This window comes from Anopheles arabiensis, chromosome X (assembly GCF_016920715.1).
Source record: "Anopheles arabiensis isolate DONGOLA chromosome X, AaraD3, whole genome shotgun sequence".
In the NCBI taxonomy this organism is placed as follows: domain Eukaryota; kingdom Metazoa; phylum Arthropoda; class Insecta; order Diptera; family Culicidae; genus Anopheles; species Anopheles arabiensis.
This window is the reverse complement of record NC_053519.1, coordinates 17,037,920-17,060,180: the sequence shown is the minus strand read 5'-3', so window position 1 is coordinate 17,060,180 and position 22,261 is coordinate 17,037,920. Positions and strand designations below refer to the sequence as shown.

The window sequence follows — 22,261 nt, the reverse complement described above, 5'->3', positions numbered from 1 at the left end:
ACGTTTCTCTCTTTCTTGCTTAAACGTTAATATCCCACTGGAGTTACAGGGCTTATAAGCGTTTGCATACACGCGCCTCAATTAATGTCTTTATTGGAGACACTAGACTGGTCGGCACATTATGTAATAATGTGCGTGTGTTTGTTTGTTGGTTGATCACTCATGTATCCTCTGTGTAAATTGCTTTATAACAACAGACAAACAGTGGCGGATTAAGGGTATTGGGGGTATTATCTTTCACTAGGCGGAAAGATGAGCTGAGGCCCCCTGTAAATCGTAAATGTCGTTGTGGCGTGCGGGGGGGGGGGGTGTTAGCGGCACTTAACTTGCTGTTAGGAGATTGAAATGTCGTCGGGGGCCCCGTCGATCATTAGTCACAGGCTCTAAAATTTTTGCTGACGGGGGGGGGGGGGGGTGCAAATGATTCGCCAGCCTTGAGGCCCCAACGACCAGGCCCTTGTCGCTTGAACTCTGTCCATACGGCATACTATAGAATGGCGATCTACGGGGGCCCCAGGCGACTGCCTAGTCCGCCTACCGTTAGATCCGCCACTGCAGACAAAGCGAAAGTTTATGCGAATGGTAGGTGCCACAGTACCACAGTTAAATCAATTAATTTCTTCTGGAAGGCTGGCTTTTAACAATTGTTCACATGGGTGGGAGGGACCTTTTCTACATTAGATTTTCGAATTCACTTTCTACAGCAATGAGTCACAGTCATGTGATGTGTGTGATTTTGCTTTTTGTTTTCTAAACAATTGAAGAAGAAATAGATAAAACATTTTGAATAGGAAATAAAAACGAAATTTTCGCTCCCAGAAACAGAAACGCAATCAAACTCTGCCTCTGTCAGCCGCAGCATGTCTCGGCCTTTTGCATTGCATTGTCAGGAAGGCTGACATGTGTGTACCCGTCTGCCGTTTCGGCGATTGATGTATTTATAGACAACGATGAATAAATTCCAACTCCACCCTTTTTCTTCGATTTCCATTCGCGCTTTCAAAATGACTCCAATTTCCTCGTTATGCGCAGTTAACACACTCTGGCTCTGGCTCCGAGTACAACCGTGCAGCTGCACAAGTGTACCTTACTCGCATATACTACGCTGCTTGAGAGTAGATGGAAAAGGGCAAAAGCGCTTAGGCTCATTCAGTAACCATGCGGCAGGCGAATGCCATGTTGCCTAGGAAAGATGGGCTCCTATGGCAACGAGTGTTTCGCAGCGATTTCATTGTTCCATCGTTCCGGTTGGTACAAGACTTTCCCCACCGCTCATCGTACCGCACAATAGCCACTATTTGCGCATGGTGAGTGTTTATAAAAAAACACAAAGAAAATAAGTGCGAAAAATGCGAGATGACCGGAAAAAGCTAACAAACCCCGCAACACGTATTAGATTCCCCGGGCGAACTGTGCCGGAACAGTACGATAGTTTCTCGTTCAGTTTTTGTTGTAGCTGCTGCTGCTTCCAGTGCCATTATTAGATATTGCATCGCTGCTCTCCCCCATCGGATAAGCATTATGAGTAATTCTTGATGGGTTTTTTCAGCTTTTGACTGCATACTGCGCCCGACCGCAGTCAGTGAGTGCAATGGTTTTGCGGGATTTTGTGTACAGTTTTTCCACTCTGTTGCCTGCTCTTTGCCACCCATTCAGACAAACTCACAAACCCCTTCCCTTTCCCCCCCCCCCCCTTTCCCCCCTCTTGACCCACCCTTTCTCCTCTTTGCGCTACGCTTTCTCTGTGTGCAATTGTTTTAGCGAGTAAAGTGTTGACATATGCGGAACAATCGTTTGTGTAGTCGCTTCTACTCGTTCGATCGGTTTATTGTTTTGCAGTGCGCTCGATGTGCAGCAAAGCTCAACAAAAATTGAATACATACACAAACACGCATACACAGCCAGATGGAACGGTCGATCCAAGGGGAAGCAATGTTGAATCTGCCTTCGGTAGTCTGAAAGGATTTATTTGCACGCTTCAGAACGCGTGCCTCTTTGTTCAAGCATCTAAACTGGAATGGTGGATATGGGCGGGAGGGTGTTTCTGCTTTCAATACAAAACTCAGAGCGGGAAATACAAAGCAGCTCAATGATTGGTAGAAAAAATGATTTTTGCAGCGAATCATTTTAAAATCGATGTAAAGTACTGGGCGCCTCCATCGATACGATGGGCAAAGGCGGTCGGTCATTTATTAGCGTATTTGCTTTTGCAGTATTTCAATTTAATTTGTTTTACACCCAGTTTGCATCAATTGGGAGGGGGGCCGAGGGGGAAGATAGTGTTCTAGCAAGCTCAACGTGGGTTGCGATCCCGGGAAATATCGTCGAAGCTGAAACCCACTTGATCTCATCTCCGTGGGAGTGGGAGGCCCTTGAAGTTCAAACCCAACAAACCCGGTGAGTTCGGCGAATTTTTGTACAAAATCAAACACAACGAACAAAAACAACAAACCAATACAAACAATGTCACCTGCTGCGGTGCAGAGGAAAGCCCAGCTTCATTTGTTTCATTACGTGAGCGATTGTGTGTATGTGAGTGTGTGTGTGTGTGTGTTGCTTGATACTTCTTATTATTTTCGACGCTAAGCGATTTTTGCAAATACGAAATGGCATCAATGGCGGAGTGCTCCAGCCGGGTTCATCGCACTATCTCACTTTTTCTCTCTGTTCTCTCTGTCTCTCCCTCTCTCTCTCTCTCTCTCTCGCGATTCCTGGACACGCACATACCCCTCGGGCCACAATGCTCGCTGAACGACACGTGCGGCGCGTACGCAAGCCCCGTCGTTACACAGATTTTCCTATTATTTATTTTCGATTTCCTTTCCTGCCGTTATCCGGTTTCTTTTTCCGGTGTTTTTATTTTCAATTTTGAGACATCCAATTCTTCTCGTGTTGCGAGTGAAAACCAGCACGAAACAAACGCAGCGGCCGCTCGCTTTCCTTTGAAGCCGGCAGCGCCGCACCGAAATGAAAACTGACGGGTCCGCCGGTGCCGTCACCGTCCGGCGGCAGAAGACCACCAAGTCTTTTATCAAATATCCAAAATTTATTTACCCAGCAACTGTAACTGTGTTTGGCGAGGTCTTGCCTTTGGTTGATTCGGTTTGTCTACTTGCTGTGTGTGTGTGTGAGTGAGAGAGGAGAGAGAGAGAGAGAGAGAACGAGGGAAGAAGAGGGAGAGGCTTTGAGTATTTTTTCGTTGTTGTCTGCGTTAGGCAAAGATATTTGCATGGCTCCTGCGCTCGTGCTTTGATGTTCTACCAGAAAATAAAGCCCCGGCAGCTCCGGGAAATTCGGCAAAATCGTCTTATGTGGGAGACCAACAGCGACGGAGAGTTCAAACGAATGTCAGCACACAGCACGATCAGACGGAGTGGAACTAGGCTAGGTGCCTTGACCCGCTGGTAGTGTAGTTGCTTTCGAATTCGATGAAAAATATGTACGCTTTTTTTTCGCATATTCCTCTAACTATCGCCATTTAGTTTCGCTAAATGCGTCCCCCCAATCAATCAACCAAATCTCGTCCGTGGCCTGGAGCCATTCTCCGGGAATTCCAGGCTTAATTTAAAGCCCTTCTCAATTTGCCGCCATGGTCATCTGCAACCCATTTCGGGAAGGGTGCTCGTCTGCGTCAGAGGCACTGTGTTCGTGCTCAAGCCGTGTCCGAAAAGGGAAGTAGTTGTGTGTTTTTGGATTTCAAACAAAAAATACACAAGAAGAGGTACGCCCGCTGGGAATTGGGGGAAGGAAAACGCCGGGACGTACACACTTGCACGTCCTGCCAGGAGCTCGACGCGAAAGTCAACGTTCGCCCGTCAGCCGGACAGGAAGCTGTAGCAGCTTGCAGGATCGGATCAGAGAGAGAGTGAGGTAAATGGCAAAAGGCGGCAAACGATAATCACCAAGAGGCGCTCTCCTGCAACGTTCGTTTGTAAATGTGTGCTTGGGTGAGTGTGTTTTCTTTTTATTTTCTCTTGTTCTCTGCTTTTCTTCCCATCGCATTGGGAATGACATTCCTTCGAGGGGTTTCCCGCTTGTCCGTTTCTTCTATTTTTGCTTCTGCCTCTCGCTGCTGACGAAAACTTTTGGAACGTGTCCATTCCATTCCCTCGAGTGAATTCCCTTCATTGTTTTGCTTCTTCTTCCTGTTCGTTGTTTTCAACTGAGGGCGTGAAAGAGAATTAGTTGGTTTTAGCTATCTGCCACCCACGGCGGTCCCACGGGTACTTTAGTGACCCCATTTGTGTGAGTGTGTGTGTGTGGCTTTTTTTTTATTTGGGACGGGACAGCCAGCAATGCGAACTGGAAGCCAGACATGACACTGTTCGTGCACGGATGCTGGCTAGAAAGAATAGCGTGCAAAAGTCGTCTGGAAGTACCGGGGAAGGTCGGATGGAGGCAGTTGTAATTAGATTTTGATTGACATACAGCACATGCTGCAAGGTGATCTGCCTGCTACACCTGCTACGAGAAGTAACGGAGAACGACGGACGGAGATGATGATGAAGAGTTTTGATATACTACTAAGACCGGTGCGCGATCTTAGCAGAACGGAATTAAAACGCCTAGCGGTCCCTTTGCTGTCAATGTAAATGACATCCAAGAACAAAAAATTGTAAACAGAGCAGCGGAGAAGATATATTCAGGCAAGATAAATGCAAAAGCAGGGTCCTCGCGAGCTGAAAACCCCTACACCTTTGATCCAGGGTGTCCGGAGAGTGTATTTTTTTTTAGGTAAGAAATTAATTGTATCGTCCCATCGGATCCCCCCTATACCCCTCTACCCTACTCAGCTGTTACAAGTACCACTAAATCAACACTTTCAAGCACGAAATTAAACGAGAGTGAATCAATGAAGCTCGAGTGCCCGGTGTTTGAGGTACGAAGACGTCGGGCACGATTCGGTCACGTATTTGGTGCGGCTCTCGTTCCGAACACTTTAGCAATTTGCGAAACAATGCTTTCGCTTTGCTGCTGCCGGCCGCGGATCGGTTCTGTTACATCCCCTATCGTCCCACCGGTCCTCACGTCTTCACGATGTGCCCTTGCACACGAACCTGGAACCCAGCGGGTGTAGAATTTCAGCTACGTTGAAGCAACCTCAGAGTACAGCGATGACGGACGATTAATAGTGGTGGCACAGTAGCCCCGGGATGCGGTCCAAGAACATAACGGGCGGAATGCCAAAGGATGCCCCGAAGACAATTGCATGGTGTTTCTCTGTCAAAGGAACGACTACACGTCTTTGATTACACATAGCGGAACGCACACAGACGAGTTGGCAGAGAGATTGTTACATGAGAGTGTCGTGTTTTGGCTTTACCATTCGCACTGCAGCAGGGTAGGAAAGTGAGCGGGCTGGGAGAAAACAAATGGAACATTCCTGTTGAATGTACGAACCTCACCAGAAGATTCGCAACTCGCTATAAGCTGTAAGCTCAAAGCTATAAGATCTATTCAATAATGCCAACTGCTTGCTCGGAATTTGATTCTCTCCCTCTCTCTCTCTCTCTCGCTCTCTCTCTCTCTCTCTCTCTCTCTCTCGCTCTCTCTCTCTCTCACACACACACTCTATCTATATTTTCCTCCCTGTTTTTTTCAGAAAGGAGTAACCCTCGTCCACCACGCAAAGCCTACGGAAGGCTGAGCGGCGAGCCGGATGACTCGCAGTCGCATCAGCGAGCGCGGTACGATGTGACTGGCTCGTCGGCCAGCCCGCCCTACACCGTTAAGCTGATCGACTTCGATGGGGCGGCAGGCTCGGAGACAACAGCGCCCGGTTGCGCTTGTGGCGAGCTGCAGCAGCTTAACGGCAACAGTTTCTGCTGCACCGGCTACGCCTGTCCCGAGAGCAACAATCACAACAACAACAACAACAATTACAACAGCAACATCCTCAACAACAATCACGCAGGCAGCAATCAAACACACGGCAGCATGGCGCTCAACAGTGTCGACAATGATGATGACGACGATGGTGACGACGGCGGTGGCGGCGCTGCAGATATCAACCGGAACCACTCGAACTACAACGACACCGACTCGGAGCTCGAGCTGGACGGCAAGATCAAGGAGCAGCGGCTGGAGGAGCAAACCCTGGCCCGGCTGCACGCGATCGCCCTGTCCGACGACGACGACTACGGTAAGTAGAGTGCCCGGGCAATACGCCCGCGGATTTTGCACATCACGTGCGCGGGTCCATTTCCACGCACGTGCCGAGCGCAATCCAACTCAATGTTTGCTGTAATGGTTGTGTGTGTGTGTGTGTGTTTATGATGTTTCTAGCCAAATTCAAGACAATCCACTGCGAACGAGCTTCTCCTCCAGCCCACGGACACTTTTTTTATCGCAATTTGCTCGCGTCTTGCAAAGTCACTATGAATTCCATTCCAGCACGGCCGACGCCCGTCACTCCGTAAGAGAAGAAACGATCCGTTTATTGTTTCCCTCCCCCTTCCTTCTGCTTTGAGGTGTAAGTAAAATAACAACAACAGTGTGAAAATTGTAAATTTGCCCACCCCTACGGCGGGTGTTTACAACCGACACCGTCGTGGTGAAAAACGGTGACGAAACAATGAATGGAATGCCAAAAGTGTACGACCGCCCCAAAGCACTCCGACAGCTTCGAGCCGTAAGGGGGAGTGGGCGGGAAGAGCAATAGTGAAGTAATTTCCGCATAAATCAACTTGCGAAACCCCATCTAACCACGGACGAATCCGGAAGTCAGCCTGGTGGCTGCCCCATTGGTAGTAAATTTCAATTAAATTCACAAAATACCCTTTTCCACGGATTCACTGGCCTCTTTGCCCATCCCTTTACTCTGCTGACAGTTAATTGAATTTGTAGAACCGAGGGGTTAAAAAAAGGATGCAGAAGGGCAACAAAACAAGAAAAAAAAACAATACACGATTGGTTTCTGTTTTCCATGAAGCGCCATGAAAAGTGTTTTGTGGTTGGCGGACTTGCTACCGTGTGTCCTGACCAATCTGGACCCTAGCCGGTGCAATCGCGAACGTTGCGGTTCGCTAATTAGTTGTCAATCGAGTTCTTGCCGTACTTTATTGCAGGGTTTTCGAAGTCATATTCGAATGCGCACATCATTATTCACCTCCTTCACGATGATTTTCTACAGCTGCCATATATTGTATTCGCATCACAATAAACATTCAATTCTTCCACATAATTTTCAACGCATCACAAAGAACTGTCAAACTGAATCCAGCGTGAAGCGTATTGAAAATCATATAGAAAAACTAAAAAAATGTTATGATGCAAGTACAAAATGTGACAGCTATTGAAAAACCATTTCCTAAGCAATGAAAAATGTTGTTGACATTCTAAATTGACTCAAAAAACCGCTGTATATCTTTTTCTATCTTTTTCAATTTGTTTTTTTTTTTGCTTTCGTTGAACTTTTTCCGCGGTTAGCTTTTCAGTGTAATATCGCTTTTTCGTTTAAGTTTATTTCTCAGTTTTAGCTTTTTAGTGCAGTAGTTTAATGAAACATGACAAACATCGTCTCGAACTCGTCACTTTGATTTTGTCTGTGATATATGATACCCACCAATACTATACCTTGTCTGTGAAACACTTCAAATTTTACTTAAGTACAATTTATTTCGGAACTATTTCAAGTTTAAGGACGTAGTTTCCCTTTTGTGCATTAAATTGTATGAAAAATATTTATTACTTCGATTAATAGTGATTATAAACAGGTGTAAAACGTTAATATATTATGAGTAGGGGAAAGATGGTAAAGACGGGCATCGCGGGAAAAATGAACACTGCTCATAAAAATTTACTTGATAAATGTAATTATTTAATAACTCAACAATCCAAACAAATGCCTTACATTTTGGATTTTACGTTATGGTTGAAGCGGCGCTTACAATTCCTAAATCAACTGCTGAACGAACGGACGTTGCAAATGACCAAGATGATTTCTATGCACGTTCCAGGAAGGGGAAAGCAACAGGCAATGTTCAAATACAGTAAACTTTTTCAATTTTCAACGATTTCTACAGGTGTCCATGTTTCCCGCATCAGGTATCTTATCGTCTCACCCAAATATGCCAAAACTACGCGAAAAAATAATTTAGTTGATAACAAAGACATTAAAATAAAATAGAAACATCAAAAATTGAAAAATTTAACACATTTTCTAATGAAATATGGGTGTAAGCTATACACAATTTCATGGTCGCTGTAATTATATATCTTTAGATTTTTAACAATTTTCTTTTTGTGTCTGTCTTCACCTAACTTCCCCTACAAAATGCATATATATGCACTGTATGTGTTTTGCCATGATCGTTTGTTTTATTTTTTCATAAATAAATTTGAATGATATTGAGATCAATATCAATGTGAATTTTTAGCAAATTATTTTTTGACTATTTCGATATTAAAATTGATTATTAAATTTAAAAAAGTATTTGAATTACTATGTCAAAAATGTATACTTTAGAGGCAAAAATTTACGCACGCAACGTAAATCATGGTATGAATATAAAGTAAATTAGTGTTTATACAATAAAAAATTTAAGATTATCAAAAGCAGTATGAAGCCATCTCCCCCAGTCTTATGGTTCGCGATTTGCATCCGGGTCGAGGTCGAGCTCATGCATGGCAAATTCGTCGTAAAGTAGATGATTTTTTTAGGGATTTCTCATGAAATACACACTTCACGCGATGCTATTTGACGGTGTGCCTGGACGCGGGAAACCTCCCCATCACTGGCGTTACCTGCGAGGAAAATCGTGTAATGACACTAGCTCATTATCAAGCAACTTGAAACTAGTATAGTTGACCATACTTACGACTCTCACTTTCTTCCTTCATTTTGCTGACTGCTACATCCTGCGAGCTTTCCGTTGCTGGAGGGCGAAGAGGGTCTTTCCTGCGAATTTTCCAACGTCACTGATTTGCTGTCTTCATCTTGATCCACAGCTGATGACGACCAATATTCGGTTTCCGATTCTTTCATCATATGTGACGCAATATTGTCATCTATGCCTGTGGAAGATGTGGACCAATATTCCATGTCTGAGTCTTCTGCGATGACATCTTCCGATGTCTGTGGTATAATTTCTCTCAATGATGTGGTCGAATATTCTGAGTCTGAGTCTTCTCCCATGGTATCTTCCGACGACTTTAACACAATATTGCTATCTATGCCTATGGAAGATGTGGACCAATATTCAAAGTCTGAATCTTCTCCGATGGTATCTTCCGACGTCAGTGGCAAACTCTCGTCATCTGTGCCAATCGATGAAGTGGTCGAATATTCCGAGCATGAGTCTTCTTCGATAGTGTCTTTCCCTGTCGTTTGCGAATTTTCTTTCAAACGCCTCTTGACTACGCCAGTAGCTTCCGGCTCCAGATTGTCTTGAAGGCTACGCTTTCGTTTGCTCAGCAGCCCTGAACAACTCGCTCCATCACTCCCTTCCGGTGGGATCGAAGATCGACTGGCAGCTGTTGCATTACCAACATCCTGAGTGTCTCTCTCTAGCTCTGGCCCCTTCTCGGTGCTGTTATCGGTACTCGGTAGATTCTCGGTAAATAATTGAATTGAGAGAGCATTGATTTTTTGCACAAAATCACTTTCTAACTCAGATTCACTGAATGTATTGGTGCCGCGTATATCCATTTTAATTATATCTGCCAATTATGTCTGTTTCCGATTAAAAATTAAAGTACACTTCATACAACAATAATTCTAGTGGATTTTTTTTTTTCAAGAATCCTATAGGGATAGCCTGAGCCCTGCTCAGGCTAGACTGTGAAGGTCCGCTCACCTTGCCAGATCAGTGCTTGTGGTAGAGAATGAAGGGGTTAAATAAGCTAGCTTAAGTCGGATTGAATACGACACATATTGATCACACACTGTCACGCCACACGGTTGTGCCTCTCGGCTAGCAAACAACGAACCGTTTTTATAATCAGTGATGTTCGTCAGCTTGTTCGGCACAGCTCAGTATTTTTGATTTCTTGTAATAGTATCAAGATGCAAAACAGTAAAAGAGGCATGCACACAGTTTTACAATTGTCAATAAAAGAGCAGCTCCTCGAATATACACCGTACACAGTCACAAATATTGTTGACAGGAGTTGATCGAATTACTTCTGCATTCACTTTTCCTAAGTCACATTTAAACGTCGACTCGGATTGATCACACGCTGTCATACCGCACAGATTTGCCTCTCGGCTAGCAAATAACGAACCTTTTTAATAGTCAGTGCTATTAGTCACCTTGTTCGGCACAGTTGTGTGTTTGATTCACTACTAATAGTATCATGATGCAAAGGCACACAGTTTCCCAAAATAAAAGAGCTCCCTGATTCTACACGGTACACAGTCCTTAATATTATGCACAGGATTTGATCGGATTGCTTCTGAATTTCCACTAACACATTTAATCCAAACGAAAACCCGCTCCAGATGGACGACTGCTTAAAGTGAACTGCGCACGACGAATGAGACTATTGATCATGCGACTATACTCGCGTAGAATTTCTTCTCAGCAAGTATTTCGCTCTCACCTTCTCTAAATATATAAATTAATATCTCTTTCTCCCTCTCTCTCTCTCTCTCTCTCTCTATCTCTCTCTATCTCTCTCTCTATCTCTCTCTCTCTCTGTCTCTCTCTCTTTGTCGCACTTTTTGAAGCGAATGTCTTCTGTGCGCATCTGCATGGCTTTGCCAAACACACAAATGTATTACTCATCGATTCGGTGTGTGTATCGGCGAGTGTATTGTCCTCGTTTGCTATTGGCTACCGGGCAATAAAATCAACTAGCTCTGCCAGACGGAATGGGATATTGGGTAAAACGAGAAAGCATGTTTATGTCCATTCAGTTTTGATTTTACACGCAGCTGCAGTCGGAATCAACGACGTACGAGTGTCCACGTGATCGCACTTTTTCGTGGATGAACGTATTTGTGTTTTTTTTTACTTTGTGTGCGATATTTGCGCTTTAGTAATAATCAGCAATTATTTTTCGGGCCAAAAAATTTCTGTTGAGATGTTTCGTTCGTTGCTATCTCCAGAGAGGAGTTTGGATTGGTGATGTGCTCTCTGGAGCACACCCACGACGCCGAGCCGACTCCAACTATTGTTAGTCCGAGTCAGAGTCGCCCGGAGTCGTCGGGAGCCTTCCGGAGTCTTTCGGAGTCTTTCGGAGTCGTCCGGAGTCGTTCGGAGTCGTTCGGAGTCGTCCGAAGTCGTTCGGAGTCATCCGGAGACATTCGGAGTCGGAGTTGTCCGGAGGCCGACTCCGGACGACTCCGAGCAACTCCGACTCCGAACGACTCCGAACGACTCCGAACTACTCCGCACAACTCCGAACCACTTCGGACGGCTCCAGACGAGTCCGGGCGATTCCGGGCGATTCCTAACAACTCCTGATGATGCAGGGCGGATCTACCTTCCGGAGTCGATTTCAAATTTATCGGAGTCGGTTCGGAGTTGATTCCGGATTTATGCAAACTTTATCTATCACTAGTTTGGATCAATAGCATACGCAAACGGTGGAATCAGTGGGAGGAAGTTTGAAAGTTTCGGATGAGCAAAACCAAATCGGGGGGTAAAATGAAAGGGAACGGACGGAATCGAAAGTAACTCAAATAATATTTCCACTATACTTTCGCTTGCAACAGAAAGGGAGAACAGAGATTGAATCTCGTCTTAAGTGGTAGACTGTCTAGCGAGCTTCAGGCTCAGAACAACAGTCCATCATCATCATTATCTGTTATGACGCTATTCGTGAAGAAATCATGGTCTTTTTGCGGCTAGACACGCTGACATTCTTGATGCTTTCGTACACTTCGAATGCATTGTACCAATAAACGCTTCGTGTTTTCAAGTAGCCGATTTTGCTGATCGTGTTTTTATGTGCCTCAGCAAAGAGCAATGCCAATGCGAATATCGTAGACATTAGGGTTCCACAAACTTGTTTCCCCGGAATGAACCAAATTATATCAAATTGTTCGTAGAGTTCTACCTAGAGAGCCAAATAATAAACGAAGAGCCATATAATTGATATGAAAATTGAAACCAATTGCAATTGATTTCAGGGAGTTGGTTTCAGGCATCATCCAGCAATCACGTAACATAAAAAATGCAAATTTTTAATTTGCTAACAATATCAAAGATATTTGTAGTTCACTATTTATTTGTGATCCATTGTCTTAAAAATATTAAAATATTACTTACATCATCCATATGTTAAAATATTCCTAGTATCGAAGCTCTCAATTGCCTGAGCAAAAACAACATTATAGAAATGTTCAATGACTAGCTTTTCATTCGTATGACGTTGTATCTTAAAATTTGTTAACAATTGGAAAATTTATAACGAATTGTTGAAAACAAAGGTTAGTTACATACTGTAACCAAAAACTGTAAACAGCTGGGCAAAACTGTATTGACCCGTTCTCCCAGTCCAAGTAGTGCTCTGGCAAAACTAACAGGTTGGCTGATAAGTCCCCGGTCTAACAAAGAAAAACACATTTTTTTGTCAAATTTCGTTTTTATTATTCAACATAGTTCCCTTCAAGAGCGATACAACGATTATAACGACCTTCCAATTTGTTTATACCATTTTGGTAGTACTCCTTCGGTTTTGCCTCAAAATAGGCCTCAGTTTCGGCGACCACCTCTTCATTGCAGCCAAATTTTTTCCCTGCGAGCATCCTTTCGAGGTCTGAGAACAAGAAAAAGTCGCTGGGGGCCATATCTGGAGAATACGGTGGGTGGGGAAGCAATTCGAAGCCCAATTCATGAATTTTTGCCATCGTTCTCAATGACTTGTGGCACGGTGCGTTGTCTTGGTGGAACAACACAACACAAAAGTTGCTTGACAAAAGATGCTCTGTCTAACAAACTAATTGACATACAGACGTCAAATTTGTGACACGAATCATTTGAAGGTTGGTACTATATAAAAAAATATGCATTTAATACTAGCGGCGCCATCTATGTGTCAGACCGGGGACTTATCAGCCAACCTATTATGAAGGTGCTAAAGAGCCGCGATCTAGAATATTGATGGGAGCTCGGAAACAGACCTTCCCGATTCCGATTTCGTGTTCAGAATCAATTCCGGAGCCGATTGAGTTGCTGGAAACGATTCCGATTCCGGATCCCGGATCAATTCAGAATTGGCTCCGGAACCAGGATTGGGAATTGACTCCAGAATTGGAATTAGCTCCGGAATAAGAATCAGTTCTTGAATTGAAATAAGAAGTTTCAGAAGCAAAATCAATCCCAGAATCGCCATGAGAATGAATCGTTTACAAGTAAATTTTGATTATTTACGACTATTAATACGTTGCATCATTGGACGCCTATTCTTAGGAAGATACCGAAACTGATTCCGATTCCGAAACCGATTCTGATTTCAGATCCGATTTCGGAGCCAATTCCATAACCGATTCCGATTCGGAGCTAGCCCGGATCGATTCCGACGAAAACTTCATGTTTTCCTAATCACTAATCTAGACAGCAAAGCACCGGTTGCTGCTCGCAAGCCGTACCTTAAGCGGTTATCACACACGGCTAAATACTGTCATATTCGATTGGAATTTATCCGTCCAACGCGGGCTTTGACATCGTAACTGTCGTATGTGTAGTATCCCATTTGCTGCCAAGACAATGGATCATGATTACGTTTGTTTAATGATATTTTATGCTTTTTCAAAATCAATAACCTTATAAATGATTACTACTACTTTGTTTTGATCGTTATTCATGCATGATATTAACATACTCTATCTGATAGTTAAAACCCAATTTGGAGCAAAACCGAATCGTTCAAGTCCAATTAAGATTTTCAGAACGGCGTTTATCTGTCAAGCACCATCTGACAAATAAACTCCTTCGGGAAAGGCAGGGTTTTGCTGTGTGTGATAACCGCTTTCCCGATCGTGTGCGCACTGTGTGCGAATACCACAAATACCACAAAACTGTGTGAGTAACTGAGTTGTACTGCGAACGAGTAGAGAATTCTAGTGATTTATTCTTCACTTTTTCCTTATGTCTGTGTGTGTGAGTGAGAGAGAGAGGGTGTGTGTGTGGAAACACATGCATTTTATCGTAACACATGATGAAATGCTGATGAAATATGCACACGCAGTCGAAACAGATGCGGAATGGACAAATTATCTAACGTGACTATCGAGTGCCAATATCCGGCAGTCTGGATACCGGATCGCGCGAAGAATCAGTTTACAACTCCGGATCAGAGGGGCAGTAATTAGATTTTGGTATCGACTTGCAAACTCGCCAGCTCGTGCGTATCGTACGTGACACGCGCCAATGCACACTCAAAATGGGCGCTCGAGTCGTTAAGCTGTGCCGATTAGTTTATAACGCTCGGAGGATTTAAACTGTTTTTTTTTTCATTTCCCTCTCGCTTTGGTAACCTTTTCCGTAACTCCCATGTGTCACAATAAGAGGCTTACCGAGCCGAGCAGAAACGTGTCGGACAGTGTCCATGATTTGTATATGTAATTTGAAAGACTCCCGTGTCAACATTCCCATCCCGATGTGTTCAGAGGTGGTTGATAAATTCCCGCCCCTTACCACCCATAATAGTCTGTTTCGTCTCAGCCGACTAGGACGAAATAGCATTGGCGACCGGATCCGGACGCAAATCAAATCAAGTCAATCAATTTCACGAAGATTTCCGCTCCAGGGATGTCGGGGTGTGAAGGGAAGGATGATGTGATTGTAGCGTAAAATGGGGCTCAAACGAAACGGAAAATTCGGCTTCGGCTTCTTCTGGGCCCCATGTGACGATGCTACAGGTCGTACATCCCTGAGGACGAGGGAGAGAGTGAGTGTGAAAGGGTAAAGGGTATGACCGGTGATACGCTGCGCCAGATGAAGATCAATTTTCCGCAAGCTTCGTTTGCGTGTGTACGCTCCCAATGCGGGTTGTTTCGCGCACGGGGGCAGCGAAGGCTTTAACAAAGTTTGTGTTTTCGACGAATTCCTTATTGCGCGCAATTTACCAACACTCCTCCCTTCCTCTATTCGTTGAGAGAATGAGGAGGATGAGGACATGATGGAGGGATGAGAGAGGAGGGAGGGCTGGAGATTCAGAAAGGGGACTGAAACATCCTTAACACCCGGCCAACGATATCTCCGGTGAACTCTCGAACCTTCGTGCGGAACTTTTTGGGGCTCACCGACGAAAGGTAAGTAAGTAAGTATGTATGCGTCACTAAGCTAGCTGAAATTCCACACCACATTTGGACTTGGGCTTGCGAAATCGCCCGAAGTGGAAAATGGTTGGAATGTTTGATTAGAATGCGCCACATACATCAAGACCCTAGCCACGAGATTGGCCATGTTTCATATCCGTCGTTGCCCGGAAAGAAAGGCGAAGATGGTCTGTTTACACCTTTTTCCCCGTCTACTCCCCATCCTTTCTTCCTTTTCTGTGTATCAAATATTTATATCTACCTGTATTGCAACCAGGCGTTCAGTATTCCGGGCAAGTTGTTAGCTCTCTTTTGCGCATTCACTCTATAAAGGATCTCTGACTTTTGGGCTGTCTCTTCGGAAACCAAAGCATTTATCTAACAACCCAATCGCCCACCCCTTTTGGCTTGGAGTGATTATTTCACCTGTCAAGTGCCTATCCTCGACGTCGAAGCTTCATCCCGGGTGACATCTGTAGTGCACTTTCTAGACACCGAGGCGTTTATACGCCAATTTCTACAAAATTTAATAAGTTCGTGTACGTGTGTCAGCTATGGGAGCTAATTATAAGCCGGCAAACGATGCTCATTTACAATACACATACACACACTCACACACACGCAGGCGTGCTCGTATCCTTATCTTCTCGTACGTCTCGTAGAGTGTACTGCGGCACCTGTCGTATGGTGGGCCGATCGCTTCGTTTACCTCATTCGTCACACGTCTGCCGCTGCTGGTGCCGCAAAGCCCGTTGTGCAAATCCAACTTAATTCCATTAAACTTTCAGTTTACCGGATAATTAAGATTGATTAAGCCTGGGCACACACAAACATTCTGCTGCCGCCTCCCACACTGGGCGCGAGCGTACCCGAAATTGGATGGTGGGCCAACCCGCCCGGCTCTGACGGTAACTGATTGGATCTCCCATGAAGCATCCCGTTCGCAAGTGGGACCGCGCGGTGAGGTTGCTTTAGCGGTGGTGGTGGATTAGGAGGCATCCCCAAGCAGCCAGCGATGAGACAGCTCAAAATTTTCGCATCCTTGCCTCAGCGCAAACAGCGATCTCTCGTGCACGGGACGACAGTGGGCACGGAGGCGATGACGTTGCGCGAAAGTTATATCTTCTTCCGTACCAACGCCTGGGATTCCCGGGGAAGGGGAAATTGGAAATATTTGGCACGACAGTGTAATAAAAAAAATCATCTCAAAGCACCAACAGCCAAAAATATATTTTTGCAATAGATCACACAGACGCTCCATGTGCCACATCATTTGAGAAGATGATTTTGAGAGAAATTGCGGAGAAGAATTAAGGGAGAAGAGGGAAGAAACACATACGAAATCTGATCCGCTCTGGATATCAATTTTATCGCTTCACTTGGCAGTTAAAGTCAAGATAGCACACACACACACACATACACATAAAATATACACAACAAACACTCCACCTTCGCCACCATTTCGGTTAAAGCGTTTTACGAATGTCATCTCCGAGACCGAGGAAGTTTCTCGATCCCGGTGGGCAGAGATAAAGCGGAAAGCCCCTGGTGTCACTGCAGGATTTAAAACGCCATTTATTCTACGAGTCATACTTACGGGTCGGTTGGTCTATTCCCTTCGTCTTCTTGGCGCTAAGCTGTCACACTCTTCTATATCTAGATGGGGCACAGCAAGTGTTATTGCCATTCTACGCACTGCAACGGAAAGATATGTCAAATTTATCTGGCTTGATGGACGGTTTTCTCCTTGCCTGCTCGATTACATTAACGTTGCGACTGCTTGCAAAGTTTTCCGTCAAACCTCTGCTACGTAAAGCAACGAGCCTTTGAAGCCAAACGGAACTACAGACCCAGAACGGAGCAACTTGGTAGCATTGAAACAAGGGAGCGAGCGAGTCTCCTGTTTACAAGTTCGAATTATGCAATCCGTCGGGCAATTCTTGCTGCCATCGTCTCTCGTGTTTTACCAGACGTGGTCCAGTTCTGGCAGTTGCACTCGGTCGAGCGCCGGTCTAATCTGCACCGTTAAGTGCTCGCGGCTGCGTCCTGTCCCGAATATGTCCAAAGAATTTCTCTTCGGAATGCTATCTTCCCAGGGGAGGGAGATATTTAATAAGCCCAGCCCCCTCCCTGGTAAGAGTACAGAAACGGGCGCTAAATGTAGCATCGTCAGCAAATTCCATTAAAAGCATCAACAACCCTCCCATCCTTTCGCAAGCGCTCCCAGCGGACGCACATCTAGCCGCAGGAACGCACAGCATAATGGGGAGGGCGAAAGAGAAAGAGCTGATGGTAGAAAAAGCTACTGTGCCAGAGTTGCTATTGCTAGTAAGTGCATGCACACACACACACACTTTTACATTATACTGCACAAAACCGCACTCCACTGCTACCGGTTCGATAGCGCAGCGATAGTCCTTTTTGTGTATGGACGCATTGGAACGATGAGTACCCGACGTTCTTTCCTCCTGTTATCTCTTTGCCAACGCCCACCCTCCGGTGCAGTGCAATCTTTTTCAAACTAGCCAGGACGGGGTGAGTTTGATCAGATTTAGTAATTACACTGTCGGCGCCGGCGTTCGATAGTGCCTTGCGATCGATGCCACAATCGCTATATACGCTTTTTGCTTAACTGCGGGGCAGGAAGGGTAGAAGAGAACAAAGTATGCAAACGCATTGACAAGGAGCACTGTACACGCTGGGAAGCTGTACCGTACACCTGCAACTGTTGTAAACGGTTGCCGTAAAGCATATAAGTACCTTAGTGCTTACACCATTATATTCTGCTTTGAGTGTTGTTGATGTTTAATGCTTTGTTTTTCTTCGCTCATTCGTTGGTAGAGTTCAATATGCAGTACAAACTGTTTTTTGTCCCCAACACCTTAACCATCCTCTTCAACCCCTCCTATATTATTCGCGATATTAGGTATAAGGAGGGAAGAGTAAACGGTACATTATCATCATCATTTCCACATTTACTGGCGATGAGATTGCAACCCGCAGTGTTAGTGAGCAGTATGTCCCTTACTTACTCGGGTTGGAGTCGGTGGGGTATAAGCAGACATGACAAATGAAAAAGGCATGTTCGAACTCGGTTTGCTCCTGCCATAAGTAACGCAATGATCAATGAATACGTGAAAATAAACTGTTTCAACGTTACACTATATTTGTTCAATCAACAAATTTAAAAACATGTATGCAGCGCATGTCTCAAACAATTAATGTAAAGAGTTCGCATAGATTTTTTTTCTTTATAATTAGTTGTAGTCGATTTTATGGTGTACTGAATGGCATACATTCAATAATGGTGGGGTAGATTCAATAATATGAGAATACAAAATCGAAGAAAACTCTGTAATGTACAGCAAATCAAAATGTTGTAATATTTTTGATAATACAGTCTATTTTGCTTAATTCTTAAGTCTTTCTGAAAGACAACTATTTTAATCTCGATGTGACAAAATTTTGAACGTAAGTCAATCTTAATTCTTAAAAATCGTTTGATGTATAATTTTATGAAGAGCAGTGAAAACATAAACACAAAACAAAATATTATATATTGACACATCTTTACTGGTACAAAGTGCATTGTGAAAGTGTATAAAACTTCATTAATTGTTTCACAGATAGTAATGCAATTATAGAATTTGTAATGCTATTCTTATGTAACATATACGTTAAAACCGAACCGACCCAAACCGACCGCTTTACAACCAAAAGTGCCTAATTCTCCAAAAATGTTCTAAGAGTTTCGCGTAAAATGCTAAACAGATACACTAAGACCAAAACTGCCAAATAGATAAATCAAGCAACGTACCGCATGCGGCTCGTGAGCCGTATTTTGCCCATTGGCTGTCTTGTCACCCATTATACATTTTCCAGATTCGAGTTGGGAGTTTACGCGTTCAAAACCTAGTGTTACCAAATCGAAAAGAGTTTATGGATTCGAATTGTATGTACGATGTTGACACTCGTTTAATGTGTTCGAAAAATAGTGTTACGATATTGTGCTTGCTTGAGAAACCCTGTATGCTTTACTAGTTAATTTTGTAAATTAATGTCCCACCCAAATCGCATACAACGAGTACAGTTGTTTTACTTCAGAGAAACCCATCAATACTGAAAAGCTCTGTTGGTATAAAGTCCTGCAACCTAAATTCAAGTTACAAGAAAATGGATGCAACAAATCAACAGTATTCTTTCCTTCGCCCGGTGTAAATTATTACGAGTAATAAAAACAAGCCGTTTTGAAGCATCGATATTTATTTGTGAAAATAAAAATCCGTCGCATGTCTCGGGCTTAGAAGAAAGTATGACCTTTCTTCTCTCCCGTGGCCGTATTGTGAGCCATCGGTAATACTTGGCCCGGTCACTGTTGCCCGGACGTTGACCACACTAAACTCTTGCCGTGTTGCCCTTTGACAAATATTAAAAGCAATTATGAATTTTATTGCATTGTTTTGGGGTTTACAACAACTCAAATGATAGTTATAAACTATTTATAACGCATTCAAACATTTTTTTTTTGCATTCAATTGCCAAATGCATTCAACATTGCAACAATTTTCGCTTTTGCGTTGACGGATTAGAAAGACTCAAAACATAAAATATACTTATTGTATCATGAAGAAGCATTTGGATATTACCACCGGATGATACTTGCTTCCAAATCAACTTATTTAGATCTTCCCAATAAAAAAGGTATAAGAATTAATAGAGTAGTTGTTAATGCTTCAAAAATCAAAACCAATGCTTCAAACAAAAACCAATGTCAATGCTTCAAACGCAACCCAAAACAAATAACTAATGACTGATTTACAAAGACAGAACGTAGCTACTTTTGAAAAACTAAATCAGCTAACGAGCACAATATTATGAGCAACCTCACACTAACAAGAAGAAATGTTGAAATCAAAAAATATATTATAAAAAATGAATAAAATTTTTACTCAAACAGACAAACAAACGTGTGAACAAACCTGCGATCCTTTTACATGGTTAATAACGTAATAGCTTTTCAACACATCGAAACCTTGTCTTGAGCATTACCTTTTTTTACTATAACACGTAGTTGACGTAATCCTGCCTCTACACTTTAATCTCACAATGTATTTATAATAGGTGTTATCCATACCTTTGAACCAAGCCTTTAAAAAGTACCTGAGCCTTTTCAAACGATAAGAGGTTACTCCGGGTTTTGCAAAAAGATGCTTGAGAGTTTTGACTGCAGCATTTAAACATAATATTTTTAGCATTCTCACCATTTATCTTAAACATATATTGGGACAGGACTGACTTAAATGTAAATAATATAAATAAAATATATAAATAGGACATAAAAACTAAAAAAAAAAATTATTCAGCAGGAACGGTCCGAAAAGGCCGTATTGCTTAATAACTTTAATTATAAACACCGACAATTCTCGCCAGTTTTCTATGATAACATAACTTAGATAACTGATCATGATTAAGAAGGTTAATGTTTTACTTTTTTTAAATTTTATAATTCATAATCAAAATTGCGTACAATTAGAGTACAGTATAATTATTTCGTGTGAAGGAGTAATTTGTATGTATGTCATTGCAACATCATATATTTGCAGACATATTTCATTAAAGAATGGACCTACAGCTGATTTGCTTGCTGTGACAGTACTTACCTACAGCCAGAGGCGGATTCATCCTCTCCGGGCCCTAAGCGGGTGATAGAATTGGGGCCCCTAGTTTCCTTAAAAGTCCAGAAAATAATATCGCTTTTTTATGAATATCTTGTTACGAATACCAAATATGTCATCCTGATTTCGTTAGGGATTAATTTTTTTCTGTCGTTTTTTTATGGCAGTTAGTTAATTATTTTAATAGCTTCTATAGTCTTCGTGTAATCAAGCTAACATATTTTGCATATTTTTAGGATGTGCATCATCGTTGTTTCCGGTATTGCAAACATCAAAACTATAATAAATACTAGCTATACTAGTGTTACTAGTGTTTAGAGTAAAGAAGCATTTCTTTCTCTGTAGTAGTTTTTCAACACAAGTACGCATTAGATCGTTAATCCAAGCAAAGAGTCTTTTATATTAAAATGAATCAATGAACGATGAAATGATAAACTGTAGTTATTAAAACTCCAGACTTTCTGAATTTCAGTACAGATCTAGGCATATATAGATAAAGTTATATCTGGAAAACCTGACAAAAAATCTGAATTTTACTTATTTATACTTTTGTATTTTTAGAGCAGAGTTTGCAATACATTTGTTTGCTTATTCATGTACATGAGCAGTGAAAACCACTATACAAAGCTTGTGTGATTTCCTGTTTCACAGATACATAAAACATGTACCTGAAATCCAAGCGTCCGACAATGGTTATCCTGCTCTTGCGTATTTGTAGTCTTTTCGTCCTTGCAATCGAGACGGTTTAGAAAGTTCTTAAAAAATATAAATTAATCGTCCCAGGAGCTTCTTTATGTCTTATTGTCAGGAGAGGATTTATTGTTTTTAATATGCAAGAGTGCGAAAGTTTAATATTTGTTTTGGCCTTCAAAAGTTATCTCCAAAGTTCGTAACAACTTTTAATTGCTATAAACGTTATCAACACATTCCACACACTTACTTGTAAGAATGTACTACTTTGAGAATGATTAAGTTTTCCGTTCGTTTGTGCATTATTAACAAAAAATCAATCGCTTATAAAAGTGAACTAACATATGAAAGTTTAGCTCGGGGCCCCCTTCAGGCCGGGGCCCCACGCGGCCGCTCAGTCCGCTTATAGGAAAATCCGCCTCTGCCTACAGCGTATGTCAGCTTCAACTTTCAAGAACTTATTTATATTTTGAAAGGATTATATTTTGTTATGGGTAAACAACGTATTCAAAACTAGAAAGGATACTCAAAAGAACATGAAAAATATAGCAACTTTCAGTATTAAACAAATAGATATTCTTCAATTTACAATTGATCTCTACTTTCTATATAACTCACTTATATCAAACTTGTAACAATTATGAACTCGAACAGTACTCTTTCTTAACTGTTAGTATATTTTGACTGC

At 42.8% G+C, this 22,261-nt stretch overlaps 2 protein-coding genes across 2 annotated transcripts in view; one reads left to right on the top strand and one right to left on the bottom strand.

The window, feature by feature from the left end:
- Positions 1-22,261, top strand: part of LOC120906463 (probable cyclin-dependent serine/threonine-protein kinase DDB_G0292550) — a 77,093-nt gene that overhangs the window by 24,513 nt on the left and 30,319 nt on the right. The window contains exon 2 of the mRNA XM_040318167.1: positions 5,603-6,142. Coding sequence (XP_040174101.1) covers positions 5,603-6,142 — 540 coding nt within the window. The remainder of the gene's footprint in view (positions 1-5,602; positions 6,143-22,261) is intronic.
- LOC120906464 lies at positions 7,696-9,819 on the bottom strand. Its single transcript, XM_040318168.1, has 2 exons — positions 8,820-9,819; positions 7,696-8,745 (listed from the first exon to the last, which is right to left on the bottom strand). The coding sequence occupies exon 1, from the start codon at positions 9,647-9,649 to the stop codon at positions 8,825-8,827; it is 825 nt and encodes a 274-aa protein (XP_040174102.1). The 5' UTR covers positions 9,650-9,819; the 3' UTR covers positions 7,696-8,745; positions 8,820-8,824.